Genomic DNA, 17,602 nt, shown 5'->3' with positions numbered 1-17,602 from the left:
GGGGTTGTCTGTTGAGATTCCTGGTCCTCAATGCTGTCCGAAGGAAGCCTAGGCAAGGAGGGGCCCCCAGCAACTCAGGAGGGCCCAGGGGCTTCTATTGTAGCCTCTGGAGAGTAGGAAATCCGAGTGGCTCAGATCTAGGGGGAAGTAGGACCAGTGAGCTCTGTCCCATGAAAGTCCTGGCCACATCGGGCCAATAATGGAAGCAGGTGTATCATTTCCAAGATGTCTGAAGATGAATGGTTTGTAGCTCTGGCTGCACATGGGGTCCCCGGGGTCCTCCTCCTGGGCCCCTCCGTACGAATCAAATTCTAACTTCTAGAAGGTGGGGCAGTGTGAGTTTCCCACGGCTGCTGTAACATAGGACTGCAAACTGAGTGGCTTTGTTGAAGTTCTGGGGGCCGGAGGAGGTCCAACAAGGGTCTCACTGGGCTGCAGTCAAAGGGTTGCGGGGCTGTCTTTCTTCAGGAGGCTGCCGGGAAGAACTTGTCCCTTGGCCTCTTCCAGCTTCTGGAGGCTGCTCATACTGCGTGGCCTACGGCCCTGAGTCACTCCAACCTGCTTCCGTTGTAACGTCTTCGGTTTGCTCTTCTGGCCTCCCTCTTATAAGAACCCTTGTGATGACATGGGGCCCACCTGGACGATCCAGAATAATCTCCCCATCTCAAAACCTTTAACTTAATCACATCTGCAAAGTCCTTTCACCACGTCAGCTCACAGGTCCACTGGTTTGGGGATAAGGACATGAACAGACTTGGGACATGGGCTGGGGGTGCATGGATACCTTCCCACCTGCCACAGGGGCTAAGTGTCTCAAGGCTTTGCCACATAGCGAGTGCACCCAAAGGGAGCTCCCCCGGCACAGCTGGCTCTTCTGGCCATGTCTTGGGGCCAGGTGCCACTGGGGACCACTGGAGGGGACACTCTGTTAGCGCCAGTTCCACTGTACTGTGTCTAACGACAAAAGGAGACGGCACAAAGGCAAAAGGACAGTTGTAGAAAGAACACAGGCCCAGGTATCAGAAACCTGGGTTCAAATCCCAGCTCTGCCTGAGACCAGCCACATGACTTGGACCAAGGGACTCAAATAGCTTGTGACCTTCTCGTCTGTTACGTGAGGGTCATGATCTTTAAGAACGTTGGGAAGAGGGATCCCTGGGTGGCGCAGCGGTTTAGCGCCTGCCTTTGGCCCAGGGCGCGATCCTGGAGACCCAGGATCGAATCCCACGTCGGGCTCCCGGTGCATGGAGCCTGCTTCTCCCTCTGCCTGTGTCTCTGCCTCTCTCTCTCACTGTGTGCCTATCATAAATAAATAATAAAAAAAAAATTAAAAAAAAAAAAAAAAAAAAAAAAAAAGAACGTTGGGAAGATAATCAGCTGCTAAGGACCCAGCATGGGGTGGCGGGTGTTCAGTGGATGCCGGTCACCACGCCTCTGGGCTGTGTAGAGCGTGGGGGAAGACAGCGGACTCCCCAGGCAGGTGATGTCTCCTCTTCCTCCTCCCTCGCTGTCTCTCGGCTGCATCAGGGAGACAAAACCCTTGCAGCGGCTCTAGAATCTGGAGAATGTGGCCGGGCTGGAATTGTTAGTCAGTTTCCCCTTTCCTGGCCCTGGCTGATAAGTATATCCTGCTGGATAAAAATATATCTACCCTTACGGTAAGATCCCCAGGCTGGGAATTCTGTGAGCACCCCGCCTCAGCCCGGGGGAGCGGGCATTGCCTCTTCTACAAACAACCTGGCGGTGGCTCAGCTTCCCAGGCGGCCGTGAGTGGGCCGCCCTGCCCGCCGCGCTCTGGGACGGACGGGGCGCTCGTTGCCACCGGGGAAGAGGCAGGCCCGGCCCAGCAGTGGCGACAGGGTGCAAAACACGGCTCCTTCCCAAACCTGTTAGCAGCACCAGGTAGCAGTGCTGACCGAGCTCAGAGGCAGAAGGGCAATAACCAGCACGGGGTCTTCCCGAGTGCGGCCCGCGGCCTAGTACTAGCTCATTTAGTTCGCCCCATGACCTTGTGGCCACATGTCTTGTCATTGTCCCCAGGAGACCTGATGCACGTGGGGGGGGGGGAGCACTCGGCCCAAAGAACGAGTGGGTGGTGGAGACTGGATTTAAACCCAGCAGTCTGGTGTTTAACAGGTAGACTGGCTCCTCTTGAATCTAATTTAGAAACGTAGTTCAGAAGGCCCTTTCCGTTCCCCGATGGTGCAGAAGGCATCTGCGGATCACCCCAAACACTGGCAGACCTGCAGGGGTGCCACCTTTGAGCGGCCTCCCCACACCTCCCTCCGTATCCGTATCCGTATCCCGAATCCGGTTGGCTCAGGGGCGTCTGCAGCCCACGGTGCTTTGTGTAGGACACTGGACTCCCTAACTCCTCGGTCTGCCCAGAGAGGCGGCCTCCGTGTTGATCTGTTTTCTTAATTGTGCTCTCTATCCCAGCCCTCCTTGTTTTTATTGAGGTGAACTTAACATAACACGAACCACTGAAAAGTACACATAAGCCGGTGGTATTTTGTAGAGTCACAATGGTGTGCAAGCATTTCTACCTAGTTCCAGAACATTTTCATCAGCCCATGCCGGTTAGCACTCAGCCTCCACCGCCCCCTGCCTCCAGGCCCTGGCAACCTCAGATCTACTTTATCTCTAGGGACGTGCCTTTTCTGGACATTTTGTATCAGTGGAATCCTATGTGGCCTTTAGTGTCTGGCTTCTTTCACTCGGCATCGTGCTTTTGAGGTTCGCCTGCGGTGGATGGACCATGTCAGTGCTCTGGTTCTTTTCCTGGCTGGACCTATTCCACTGTATGGATGGAGCACAGCTTGTGTATCCATCCGTCCGTCCATCCATCCATCCATCCATCCATGGATGGTCATCTGGGATGTCTCCACCTTGTGGCTAATGTGGACAATGCTGCTGTGAACACCTGCGTACAGATGTTTGTTGGAGTCCCGGTTTTCGTTTCTCTTAGGTGTATTCACCTAGGACAACTGCTGGGTCACCAACTCAATGCTTAACATGTCGAAGAGCTGCCAATCGGTTGTCCACAGCAGCCGCACCGTTTCACATTCCCACCAGCAGCACCTGGGGCTTCCCATTTCCCTACACCCTCAGCAACACTGGATACCTTCCATTGTTCTGACAGCCGTCCCGGCATGTGTGTCGAGTGTTGATCCTCCACTTTGAAAGCAGAGCGGAGATGCCACCCGGCCCCACCTCGATGATCCAGCCCAGGAAATGGATTCCCAAGGTCATCCTAGAACTCTGCCCTCTGGGGCCCTGGCCCCTGCACTGCTCTCAGCCCAACCCCACCCCACCCCCGGGCGACTTTATCAGCAGGGAATGCACGGCATGCAGAGCAGGAGCCTCGGGTACAAAGGACTGGGGTCTGTGGAAGCAGCTGATCCCGCCCTTAGAAAAAATCCAGTGCAGATAACTCAGAGCACACCCCTCTCACACCCAAATTTCAGAAGCTGCTCTGAACCACAGGCAGGTCACGGGAATGAACTCCCTTGAGTTTTCCAGAAAGCTACAGTTTTTTTCTTCTTTTTTTGTGTGTCGAAATACAGGAATGAACCAGTACAGGTTTCTTTTAAAATAAAACAAAACACACACAAACCTACTCAAACTTGGTGTTAGATTTTTAAAGACCTTTAAAGATTCTTAAAGGTCTTAGACCTTGGCTCTTGTCAGCCTTTATTCCAGCTAAAAATGGTAGCAGTGGGCAGCCCGGGTGGCTCAGCAGTATGGTGCTGCCTTCAGTCCAGAGCCTGATCCTTGAGACCCAGGATCGAGTCCCACATCAGGCTCCCTGCATGGAGCCTGCTTCTCTCTCTGCCTGTGTCTCTGACTCTCTCTCTGTGTCTCTCATGAATAAATAAATAAAATCTTTTAAAAAATAAATACAAATAAAAATGGTAGCAGCAGCATGGACCCTCCTAATGGGCTCTCATCTGGGGGTCTCCCTTGACTGACTCCTTCAGCCACAAAATGTTTTGATTTTTCTACCCTTGGCCATTAAGAAAACAAAGGAGTGCTTTCAAAAAGGTCTGTCCCCTTCCCAGAGAGACAGGATGCTGGATGGCCTGGCCTTGGATCCCAGCTCTGCCTCTACCCCAGTCCTGGGCCTGTGGGTTTGGCAGTGACAAGTTCTCTGGGCCTCAGTCAATCTGCTAATAATATGGGTTGTTGGAAGGATGAAGTGAGTTAACATGTGAAATGCTTAGCAGCCCCGACACAGAGCTGGTGAACAAGATATGTACTCCTTTGTAGCAGCCAACAGCGTGAGGGTGACGGGGTGACACATCCCCACATCTCCACCTGCGTCAAAACCAGCAAAGTGCACCTCCCCCATTTATAACAGGCAATCTGGGGTATATTCCTCTAGGATTGGGTTTATACACACACACAGATACACATGTACATATACCTATATACACACATTCCATTATAGCTGTTCCATTTCTTCTTCTCTTGCTGTGATTTCAGGAAGGATTCTATCAGACTTACATAACTTTGATATTACTGGTGGATTCTCTAAGCCCCTGACCTTTGGTGGACATCTCCCTTTGGCATGTTTTCAGTAGCACTGGCCATTGTAGGCTTGCTGTCTTTGGGCACGGCAGCAAGAGGAAATTAGAGAGACTTCTATTTGCCGTAGAAGGAATTATTCAACACTTAACTACATTATCAGTATCAAGATCCTCTATTACTCGGAAGTGTAATTTCTTTCTCTCTTCCAAGGAAAGGAAATTTGAAACCGTTTCTGGGGGAAGGACAGAGTAGAGATTTATTCTGGTAGGGCTGGAAGCCACCAAGGCAATGACAGCGAGTGGCCGTCAAGGAGTAGACCTTGGATCAAGAGTCAGGATCCAGGCAGCTGAGACCCAAACCATTTCAGTTGTGGTGCGAAAAGGACAATATTCTGTTTGGAAATCAAGTCAAGTTTTATCGATAATGCAAATTTACTAGGAGCTGCTGTAAAAATTCGAACCGATCAGAATGCCTTCCCCATCAAATTGTTTTATTAGGTTAATTAAACAGCTTAAAGACAATTCATTTTGTTCAGTACCCTTCTAGAAAATATTTCAAGTTTTAAGTGAACTTCCAATACATAAAACAAAATTACTTTACCATAGACAAATTTCAGATCAAAATACAACACTCTGTTTCTGTTTTCTTACAGTTATAAAATCCAGTCAATACAAACTACATAAAAAAGATAAAACACTTTCACTGATCCTCGGTACAAGAGAACAGCACAACTGCCGTATGTTCCCAAAGCACAAGTCCTGTGCTTGTTGAGAGGGATCGACCCAGTTACCCCACAACACACTGAAGCAGGCGAACAAAGTGCGTCCTACTGGATTTGACAAAATGAACAAACTCTTTTTGCATCAGTATCACTTGTAAACCATAAAGCAACTCTGTAAGAAAAGTTACTAATTCAAAATTACTTCCACTTTGCTAAATTTCATACCAGCAAAGGAATAGAAAGTTACTCCACAGAACAAACGAGTACATTTGGACCATAGGATGTTTGAGACATGACATTTCAGCAAAATCAAGTTAGCACAGTTTCTCTATTTGTCCTACTGAGTTTGAGGAGTACAATTCTACAAGCTGCAGCTTCCCAGAACTTCAAATATTTCCAACTGTCCATATAATGTCTTTCATTTAGCTTCTGTGTATTTCATTGCAAATATTTTTTTTTTTGATTTTTAATTTTTAGCAATATGTGCTTCCTGAAAGATCAGGATACCTATCACACACAATACAACCTCAGCTGAACACACATCTGAGCAGACTGCTCAACTTGGAATCTTTGCAGGTTATAAAAGTTGCAGGGTTTGAACTAAAACAATTCTCTGTATGTGCCATGTCAGAAAACATAAATATGTTAATTAAGCGTTCATACCAGATGAGTTCTGATATGGTGTCTTCTGAACTTGGTATTTATGAAATTTTCCTTTAAAAGCATCAAAATGGCAAATCAAGAGTGTGCTAAAAACCAGTTCTTGACCAGTTAGGCCAGCTACTACGCAGGCGACCAGCCAACAGGACCGTCACCAGCAATTCTGTGGGTTCGGAGCCCACTGTGAAGATCAGCCCTGAATCTTGGAGAGTCAAACTGAATTTACAGTCCTGTTTTAAGGAATTCCCTTGATAGCTTTTTTCTAGCAGGAGATCTGCATCAGTGATTAAAACCAAATGAATCTACACGTTTATAATGAGTTATGGATGGATCTCATTCACAGATTCAAGCATCCCTGTTCCCAGGAACATACAGCAATAAGACGACGTCGGCCCGAGGCTGCCTGTCACGCTAAAAGCACAGTAGGCTGCTGTGAGTGCTCGACATTTCTGCCGAAGCCATGACTCCTTTTGTGCGGTTGTCACAATTCAGGAATGGTAGGATTCGAAACAAAACAAGTATCACTGTGTCCCTGGTGACACGGAGGGGTACAGGAGTGAGGAACCAAACAAAAGCTGTGTTATAAATGAGTCAAAATGAAAAGAATCCCATCAGCAGAAAAAGCCACGGATTATTTAATTAGGCAAGTGTTGCTAAATAGCCTGTGCTTTTCTCGACTAAAAGGCCACTTGGTATATCTCCCACCATAAAATTACCTGCCCCACGGAATTTGGCTGTTTTCATGGAGACCTTGAATTCTGAGGTCCCACGGAGGGAAAAAGATGCTGTGAACCCACAGAAATTGGTTTGTTTTTAAGCTGATGATACCCTTTTGCCCCATGTATCAGATCCTACATAGTTTTTTTTTTAATTTTTTGTTTTGTTTTTATTTTTTTTTACAAAGCCTAAGAGTCAAATTCAATAAGCACATGCTAGGTTAATAGTAATACATTTATTTTCCGGAATTTCTTTTGAAGCAAAATCTCTTTTGAAAAAAATATGAAGAAATGGTCTCTCTCTGATTGTAAACGAGCAATTCTAATTTCCGATTCTACTCACCATTTGAGTGGCATGTGTTTTTAAGTCAGAGCTAACTAAGAGAAGGAGACCATGGTCTTGTTGCGCTTGAACAAACGCTCACAAGGACGGTGCGGGCCGAAGCCCACGGTCCCGGTCCTGCGGTGGGTGTGCAGGTGGCTGGGGTGCAGGCGAGCCACCTGGGCCCCCTGAACACGCCTCGCCAGGCAATGTGGGGCCCGCACAGTGCCTTGTGGCTGGGTGCTGAGGTAGTACGTGTGGCATCTGGAGCCCCTTCTCCTGGCTCGGAGAGGAGCCCCGAGGACCTCCAGGCAGGTGTGGAAGGCGGCCGAGCTGTGCCCCAGGGAGGCTGTTCTAGTCTCCAACGGCTTGGGGAGCCTCAGCTCTGCAGCTGGCCATACCTCAGAGGGAGGCTCTGGCCCTGAGCTCTAACCCGGGAGGAGCAGGGTGGCAAGGACTCTGGGAAGCTCCCCGGGGCCTAGGGGACAGGTCTGGCTCTCTTGCAGCCAGCCAGGGCCAGCTGGCTGTGGAAAGTGCTAGTCACAAAGCTTGGGTCAGGAGCTCCCAGAAGAATGCCTTTTCAATAAATATTTTTAGGCTAATGGTCTGGGGAACAAGAGGAGGATTTTTTCTTGCCCCCTCCTCCCCCCCATTCTTTTTGGGATACATACTTTATAAGTAGTTAAAACCCTCGGCTGGGACAGGTATGGGATGAGGAGCAGAGGGCAGGGTGGGAAGGCCAAGCAGAGTGTGTCAATAAGATGACCCTTGAAAACAAGACCAAAATAACTTCTTCCACAATGACTGAAGTCCCTGAACTGGTACAGAGAGACATGCCAACTGAGGAGGAGCCTGTTTCCTGGTCTTTGGGCAGCCACGGTGGGATGTGGGGAGGAAAGCCAACACCGGTTCAAATGGAACTTATTAGTAAGTGAAGACAACTCAAGAAATGTAGAGAAAAGCACAAGAGATGGGAGAGCACAGATGACTCCCTCCCAAGGACTCAAGTGCATGCCCCAGCTGATGCCTGTTTCCTCTATTTTGGGGCAGATCTTTGCCAAAGCCAGTGGGGCCAGAAGAGACACGCAGAGTGAGGCGCAGCCTCCCATCCCTCCAGGACTAAGACTGCCTTAGGCTTTCATAGAAGAGGGAAAGTAAAGCCACCAGCGGAATCCGATCCCTTAGAAACTCTTCTCAAAGGAAGACAAGAATCCATCGAGCTGGAAGGGGCCTGAGGTGGTAAGCCAGCCCAACTGGCCCAGCACGTGAGCCCCCTTGAGAGCATCCCAGGCCTTGGCCACCTCTAGGCCCTGCTCAAAAGAATGCAGTTTTTACTTATTAGCTTTCTTAAATCTGCAGAGGTACTGACAGATTTCAAGCAAAAAGGAGATAAAAAGCAATAATCGCTGTACTAGTTGACAATATGGTTTTAGGCAAATCTCTAGAACTGTGCCTATTTCTGAAAGTTCAGCTGAAGAAGGCCATGGCTATTGGCCAGAGGCCACAGTAAGGAGGCTGTGGATAGGTGGTGGGCAGGAAGGGAAGAGAGAGAGAACAGGTTGAAAGGGACAAAGACTCTTCTCCTTAAAAATCAATGTGCAAGTACAAGCCCTCCCACCCCCATGTTTTACTCAACTGTTCTTCTGCAAGGAGCTTTGGAGATCGTGACCAGTATCCTGCAACAAAGCAAGAACCCTCTCACTGACATGATCATGCTGCAAGAACTCTCCTAGGGGCATGTCCAGAGATAAATGCTCAGAACCAGGGAGGGCACCCATTTTACCATGAGGCCATTCTGTCTCCACATTCACTGTCGGCCTGAGCCATGCACATCTGCTATGTTCTAAAGACATCCCCACAGGCCAGAGCCTCAGGCCTCCAGAGCCCCCACCACCTACCTCGGGCTTGCTCTCCAATGGTGGCACCCGGAACTGGGTCCTGGGGCCCATCCAAGGGCAGCCCGTGGACAGAGTAGCAGAAGAGGTTTCCTTTTCTGGCTACCAGTCCCCCACAAAAACGCTCTTCTTTTTTTGTTGTTTTTAATTAATTTTTATTTTTTAAAGTATGCTCTACCCACAACATGGGGCTTGAACTCACGACCCTGAGATCAAGTCACATGCTCTACTGACTGAGCCAGCCAGGCGCCTGCCTCTATTCTTATTTTTAAATAGCTGGCTTATGTTCAAATCATCAATAATTCCTGCCCCACCCATTTTCTTTCTTTTTCATTTAGGAACTATCTTTTCTGAACCTAGATATAAGACTCTCTATTTAGCCATTTATTAGACTGTCACAGTGCTGCAGACCCTAACACCCAACACTTCATCCTTCTCAGCACTTTTCTCAGCCTTCTTTTTTATATGTTACTAAGAAAAGCGTTACAAACCTCCAGCCATTCTGGGCAGCACTGTCAGGCACGGCTGTTCCATACATTTCTCAGCCTTGTCGGCTCTGTTTCAACTGCCTTTTCTTATTCACAGAGAGATCAAGAATGATTTTATAGAATGCCTTCCATGTTGTTACATCTGCCAGTCCCAGGGTGTGAACCGGAGAGGAAGTGACCGTAGGAAAGGGTTAAGGGGCTCACTTTCTGTATCACTTTAAGTAATCCTACTTTATTTGAAGGTACAAAAAAGCTCTACACACACACATACACAAAAATGTATTTGTAACACAAATTTTGTTTGCTTAAGTTTCACATAGCATCCAAGTTAAGAGAGAATAGGTATACTGATCTCAAATAGAGATGTAAAATATATCGTTTATTTGACCAGTAGAGCCCACTACTTGTGACATCTTAGGGTAAAAAGAAAGATTCAACTTTGATAAAGAGTTTTAAGTATTATTAGAGGACTTCATTAGGCAAATTCTGATTTGAGGGTTATTTAAAATAACTCTAAATATTCTAAGTACATATTATGGGATGTTTCAGTTCTACAGAATCATCCTGAATTCAAATATTAGAGCAGCAGGAGAGCAATGGCATGGGTCCAGAAAGTAAATCATTTTATCAACACAAATATCCATTTACTTATAGATCCTGTGGCAGCAGACATTGGAATGGGGAGGTGCTAAGGCCAGGACATACCACGAGGGCAGTGCTGCCCCCCAACCAGTGACCCGAGGCTGTGGTGAGTGGCCATAGCAGCCACGGTTACAGCTCAAGCATGGTGGTGCTAGGTTCTCACCTTCAATACGTATCTGATCTTCAGAGCAGCCCAAAGAGGTAAACACCCCCATTAACCTACATCTGTAGGTAAGGAACTGGGCTTCAGGGTTAAAGGGTCCCGAAGGGTCCCCAACAGCCTGCGGTGCTAGTCTTCATCTCACCTACACCTGGCACCATGGCCTGTGTGTGCCTGAAGCCACTAGGTTTGCTTGGGAAAAAGTACATCAAGTGTTTATACATGTTTTCCTCAAAATAACTGAAAAGGTTGAGGCTCTAAGGCAGAAAGTCTCAGTTCTCTTGGAAACCACTCAGGGAAAGGTCTCACACCTGCTGCCAGACCCACATGGTGCTGACGTACTGTCATGTGGGGAGAAACTCTGCTCTCTGCTCTAGAAAGCACAAGCTGAACAGCGAGATTGTGTTAGAGCATAGTGACCGCTCCATTGTTAGGTTTTATCTGGTCCGTAAGTTATTCCAGGTTGGCTAGGTTTTTAGGAACGGGCATAACTCTTCTGGGCACTAGCGATGCTGGGTAATTCCCGTGAGAAACCACCCCAGGAGGGGAAGGTGTGACTGCAGGGCATCGGGGGGCCTTGCGGCCCCCCCGCCCAACTTACTAACTGGGGAAGCTGACAGATGCGGGTGCGGACAGAGCCCACGTATGCCACATGGACAAGGCACATTTGACTGATGTCCAATACAAATCCAATTACTCATGAGTTTAAGTATAATGCAATTCTGTGCTGTTTGGTCAACCTCAATCAACTCTGTACTTCCTTTCACAACCCCAGCATGTCAGATCAGAACGAAGAGACGACGAATCTACTAATGAGCCTCTGTTTTCATCAAAATTAAAGATTCCTGGGAAACAAATTCATGAAAATACACTTCATAGCTCCTTAAACTGCTCACAGTAGCACCTTGCAGACCATGAAGCACGGTAGCCCCAAGCATCTGAGCTCCATATTCTGGGTCAGATTCCACAGACACCTCCTATCTGACCATAGCAGGATAGGGAGTGAGTCCTCTGTCTTACACAGCAGTGCAGTTTAAATATACTACTTTCCTATGTTATGAAAACATAGTCTCTTAAAGACTCTTTAAAGTTCAAGTTGAGTTTCAAGTAATCATTTTGCAGCAGCTCTAGGAGAATGATTGTTCCTCCTGATTAAAAGTGCCTATTTAAAAAAAATAAAAAGGTAGTAAAATGGAAAACATGCCTTAGAGAATTGTATTCCTCAAGGCCACCCGCTGCTTGCTTCCAGGCTTTTGTTAAAGGACAGAATGTGTTGAATTCTCCTAAATTGGCAGGGGATCAAGCACAACACTACATAATGAGGTAGCTGAGAACAGAGTTTTTCCTATAAACACAAAGAACAAGGGAATAAGTGCATGTAATTCTCATCCAATTAAACAGGAAACATGATAAAGTGAGCTACATATAGTCATATTTATACCAAGTTCACAGGTTTAACTGGAAAAAATTAAATCCAAGGTTCTAACATATGTCTTATTTGTAATTGATGAGTAGGAACAATAAAAATAAGGCATTTTAAAACCTATGATTTTTGTGGAAACACCAAAAATAAAGGTCTAATAAATATAATCTGCTGACCAGAAAGAAAGTTGAACCTGCATCTACTTGGGATCTGAATTATCTTAAGTGGCCACGTATTTATACAAGTCACATGGAAGGCCTGATCCTTCTCCTCGTTACCTTAATGCAGTGTATACCCAGGCTGTGTGCACTGCCTTCCTCCCTCCGGCTGATCACTTCTCTAACGCAGATCACAGTGACTGAGGAATTTATGGCAGCTAGGTTGGATCACAAGGACGCCAATATTAAAAATTATAATTAGCCCAAATTTCGGCTGAGCAGCAATTTTAAAGTATTAGTTTTTATCTCAAAAAAAGAAAAGAGAAGGCGACAGGTATTTCCCTCTAGGTAATTAGGCAATGTCATTTTATCTATCAGGTATATGATGTGGTGAGGAAGAGGAGAAGCTTAAAGACCCAATCACTTAGAGAACTTCAGTATTAGAACCAAACGTGAGCAAGCCTTCCTCAAAGGTATGCCCTTAGACAGAGTCATAACTGAGCTCCTCAGATATCACATAAACACAATGACTGTCATGAGACAAAGCTGAGATAGATTTAAGATTAAAAATAGAATCACTTCCAAAAAATAGAAAAGTTTAAAAAGTTTTACCAGTTGGTGTGCAAAAAAGGAAAAGTCTACCTTTAAATACTATTGATTTACCTCCAAGAGGCAGCAAAACCTCAACCTGATTTCATATTCTCTGGTTATGGGCAAGTGGGTCATCCCTCACCTTTATACCATACATTTTTGTAATTCCTGAACTGACTAAACAGAGTACTTCAGGGGTTGTTAGAAGGTTACCAAAATACTTTCTCCACCATTCTAAGACACAATCTCTTCTCCCTTACTGATCAGATGTGGTAAGAAAAGCAGTATAAAATAAAGCTCCAGATTTTTAAAAGTAAGAATTGCTTCTCCATAAAATACACTTAGTACTTCTGTTCTCACGACCTTAATAAATTCTTAAATTTCCTATAGCTAACGGAAAGAAAACCAAAGATCTTTCAGCTGACATCTGTGTAACTTATAAAAGGACATATCTGGAGGCTTATGTTATGCCACAAATGATTATTTTATGACTAAAAATACTTGTATGCCTAGAAAATTAAGTGGTAGTCTCAAAGGCTGAACGGTGAAATGATAATAGAAAGACCCGGATTCTACTTCTGGTTTCTACTCATGTGAGAGGTGGGAAATGAAGCCGTATCTACTGGGCCTCAGAGACTGCTCTCTGTCCAATGAGGGGGGCAGTGGAGGGCACTGCACCCATTGCAGGAACGTGAGGATCAAAGCAGTTTATTATGGGAAAGGCTTGGAGCCATATATAAAAAACAATAAAACCCAACATTAAATGCGATAAATGGCATTAGATGTGCTAAGTACAGGATCCCCGCCCCCCCCCCCCAATCCTACAGAACATTTGGAGACCACCAAATTCTGAGTCCATATGTCAGGCACTTTTTGCATTTTTTTAATTCTGTATTAGTTCCTCACTCTATAATATGAAGCCAGTCTGTGTACAAAGTTTTTCATCTAAAATCCAGCAAAATAAGTCGCTCATGAGAGAACTTCTCAATCCTGTGAAGAACACTGCTTTGATTACAAGGGTACTATGCACTGGCCAACCATTTACTGACTACCTGCTGTGTGCCAAGCACTGGGATTAGCAGATGGCCAAGACAGGGTTGCTGCCCACAAGGAGTTTATGATCTAGAGGGATGGCAGCATGACAGCTCCCCAGAAATCCAAATAGAATTCTTAGTGGGTGCTCTAGAAGCATTTGCTGATTAAATCCAGGGCAGCTTTTTCACAATAATTGGAGTCTCCACTCTCCCTGGTTCCCCCCAAGGTTCACACACATGAGGGGCAGCTGCAGAAAGAGAGCAGTCTCACCCTACCCTTCCACCAGGTGCTTTTTAAGGGGGTTCCAGTGCCTTTTAAATTCATGCAAAGGGCCACCTCATTCTTTCCCCAGATAATCAAATGTCTTCATCTGACCACAGGAGACTCCTCTGGAATTAAGAAGACCAACAGGAAGGTAACACTGCAGTGTTTTTAGTACTCCTTTGAAAACTTTTTGGTTTGGTACACTGAAGTCAGAATGCACCAAATGGAACCCCAATGGACCAAGGCAGCTAAAGAATTTCTCTAAAAACCTAGCTTACTACCATGAATAAGAAGGTACCATAGCAAAGACAGCCCTATCTTTACCAGGTCAATATAAGGATGTGTTTCCTGTATATTGCCTGAGGATACCCCCCCCCCCCATAAATTATAAAAATGGCACCTTCAAAGCATTATTGAAGTGGTAGTGCAATATAACAAGACACTTCAGTACAAAGAATATCATCACTCATATATTCTGTCTGGATTGTTGCAGTTTGAGCAAAGCCTACTGTTAGCTATCAATTCCTCATAGCAATGAAATAAAGAATTAATGAAATAAACAATGAACTTAAAAATTTCTTAGGCCAAATCTTTACAGTCTACCAACTGTACTAGTTGGTAAACACTGTTTTTAATCCCAGTAAAGAAATGCAGACATCAAGTAAAACTTACTACAAACCACAACGCTATGGATATTTACACCTGACGTGAGCTTAACACAGTAGTATAAACTGAAGGGCCACGGGCTCAAGAATTTATCTGAAGCACCAGGAGACAGTAATATATGTAGTTTGGAACTACAATTTAAAAAGTAAACATATATAAACAAACTTACCAAGACACATAACACACACATTCTCTCCCTCTCACAGGATATACACACTATCACACGCTCACAAAAAAAAACCACTTCATTTTAAATTAAACACTTACCTCTTCGAAAAATCTATATTTGGATGCATTAAACAAACAAACAAACAAGCCTACTGTAGACTGTAGCCTAGGAGAGATCCTTTACATATTCATTGACTCTAACCTGAGACAACTTTCCTTCTGTTGGCAGGTTAATGAAAATACATTGCACTTCCCCCAAAATTATTTTATTTAAAATTTTAAGATCTGTTCTCAACTGCCAATTCCAACCTACACCCGGTAAAAGTGCCTATGATAAAGAAGTATTAAAAATTTATCAAGAAAAGATGTTTCAAGGCATAAGTGGAATGTTAAAGCGAACCTGCATGAAATGAGTTAAAATTTATTTCACAATACTGAAGTAAATATCATTTACAAAAAAAGTCATGATTAATTTTGGAACATAATAAAATTAAATATATTCCTACACTTCAACATAATATATATATATATTTTTTCATATATATTTCACATATATATGAAAATAACAGTTTGGCACTTAGCAGCTTCTGTTGGTTATAGCATCCCATATTATGTGGCAAATTTATTGTAAAAAACATTACTTAAATTTCTGCAGCTACCGTGTCAATGAACAGAATAAAAAACTAAAAATGAACTGTTTTTATAAAATGAATTGACCAAGTCATGCAGGCACTGTAAATATTGCAGTAGCGACCCATTCACTCCTCAACAATGAATTGTCTCCTTGGAGAGGCCTGGCGTAGACTGGAAAGTTTTAAACTTCAGAGATTAAACAGAGAGAGTTGCTGACTGTCATGGCTTTCATAGGACATCAGTCACTGCTTTCATGTACCTCAGCTGCAACTTCTGAAGGCCAAGGTTCTGTTCCACACAAGATAGGTTACCCAAGATAGTTAACTTTTCCAGCAATTTGCTTCCCCTAGAAAATGAGTATCTAATTGAAAAAAAGAAGTTTCCTTTCTTTGCAGTGGCCATATGGCTTGCTTTGATGAAAAGATACCCCAGGCATTGCTGGGACAGTGTGCAGACTACAGCTGACTGGTACACAATACAAAGAAAAAAGGTCAACTTTGCTTTATACATCGAATTCGACTGTGATACATGAATGTGTGGCAAATCTGGCCTACTGCCTCTGATCTAGAAGATAAACACTGCATGCCTTCTTTTACCAGTACTTTCTGCCACACATAACAATTTTTAGAACCCCCACAGGCAAGGCTTCTTCCAGCAACGTTTATAGCATTGTACTGACTCCTAACAGGTGTAAGAAAAAAAACTGCAGATGGGGGTTATCCTTTTCTTCTGTTCATGGGTGGGGAAATATAAGCGATGTTTCATATGCATGTTTTTAACAATATACAAGCATTCCATCTAGGAAGTTTCCAGAAGAAACTCCTATTCTCAAATTTATAACCAAATGATACATTTATACATTTATTAATCATTAAGACAAAATACTGCTTCTTCTAGCCATTTACCAAGAGGGGGGGAAAAAGCTGTAGAAAACAATCAGAAATGAAGAGTTTGGTATTAAATTGATTAGAAATCTGATATTGCATAAAATTCAAATTATGACATCATCAAGCACTTTGAAGTCCCCGAATGCACACTAAGGTGGCATAATTTGAATGGAAAACAAAGTATCTTACAAGGTAAGTGCTACTAATGACAGACTTTTTCCCTCAGTGGGAAGTGGGGTAGTGTGGGGTGACACAGGAGAGCTGTAGAAGAGCAGAGGCGGAGGAAGAGATGAATTTGCTCTACTATGAACAGAATGAAATTAAGTTGAGGTAGTTTATTCTACCAGCCAAACTTTACTTATAATGTAATTTGTCTAAAACTCTTGCTAGTGAATGTCATTGAGAAAATTCTGTTATAAAGACTAGATTCTTAACACAGGTATGCATTCTAAGACAAGTTTTCAATCTCAAACAGGAGTAAACAAGACTTTGTGTGCTTTCGGACAGATTGAAGGTTTTGATCCCTATATATTTTGTCTGGACAGTTTTTGTAGTCATAGTAGATCTTTATTATTTGTCTGACTTAGGTCTTTCTTCTAGAAAATCTCCTATTCTGCTTAATAACCTTGTGTTTATAAAATGGTTCTAATTATTTGCAAGGAAGAATGGCACTGCATGAGATCCTTCACAACTCCAAGAGAACTACCCCAGAAACTATGGCAAGACCCACCTGAATCAACACAGAAGTTAGCAACTTCCCTTCAGTTCACAAGAGGGCTGCAACCTGACTCATTAATTTATTGAACCTTTAGATGACTAAGATAGAATGTCATAAAAGAGAAATTTTATCTTAGTTTCAATTCATGATAATATAGTTTAAAAAAGATTCTTAGGACACAGTACTAGTAGTAGTAAATGGAGACTAACCGGCATACAGTCCAATCTAACATTTTAGGCACAAACCTTAATTTGTCGGGCAGGGTTAGGCGTGATATTTCCTTCCAGGTGCAGTAGAAAAGCAATCTTGGTATGTTTGGATATGTTGATTTGCATATATGGATTTTTGTTTGTTTACCAAAGCCAAGTACTAGAACACAGCAGTCACTCAGATAGGAGTTCCCTTCAGGAAAAATGCACCCTAGTATTTTAACTTCACTATTTTACATGATACCGATTCCCATTTCCCTTCTCCTTTTGACATTTACTAGCCTGTTTGTCTGCAGACACATCTAACTGGAGGAACGGATTCCTCCAAGTTAGCTTTTTCAACAGTTACAGGTTCTCCCAAACGAGAGTGGAAGCTCAGGCTTCTAAGCATTATAGTAAAACCACCAGAGTTACCATACAAAGCCCGGCACACAGAGCAAGTTTCGGCTGCCACCTCTGTTCCCCTCGCAGAAAGCCGTGTTATGGTGCGCTTGGTCAGGAGCTCTGCTTCTGCTCTGTTTTCTCCTCAAGGTGAATGAACACGAATACGGAATAAGCCTTGCTGAAGCTGTAGGCGGAAAAGCTTGCAATTTGCAATGCGTAAGGCTGCACACCCTGTGCGGCGAAGGTCAGATGGAAGGAGTGGTTTGGTGTGGTGCCAGGTTCCTGTGCTTCTTTTAAACTCACGCACATAGTCGTAATTGGTACCTAGACCA

The 17,602-nt window shown here is 44.4% G+C and overlaps 1 protein-coding gene across 5 annotated transcripts in view; it reads right to left on the bottom strand.

Annotated features, from left to right (window-relative positions):
• Nucleotides 1-4,999: 4,999 nt before the first annotated feature.
• GAN (gigaxonin) overlaps nucleotides 5,000-17,602 on the bottom strand; it is a 60,744-nt gene continuing 48,141 nt past the window's right edge. For all 5 annotated transcript variants that reach the window (XM_072819406.1, XM_072819410.1, XM_072819409.1 and 2 more), the window contains one exon: nucleotides 5,000-17,594. In XM_072819406.1, the coding sequence (XP_072675507.1) occupies nucleotides 17,413-17,594 (182 nt within the window). In that variant the 3' untranslated portion in view covers nucleotides 5,000-17,412. The remainder of the gene's footprint in view (nucleotides 17,595-17,602) is intronic.

This window comes from Canis lupus, chromosome 3 (assembly GCF_048164855.1).
Source record: "Canis lupus baileyi chromosome 3, mCanLup2.hap1, whole genome shotgun sequence".
NCBI lineage: Eukaryota > Metazoa > Chordata > Mammalia > Carnivora > Canidae > Canis > Canis lupus.
The sequence above is the reverse complement of the archived record's forward strand: the minus strand, read 5'-3'. Positions and strand labels throughout refer to the sequence as shown.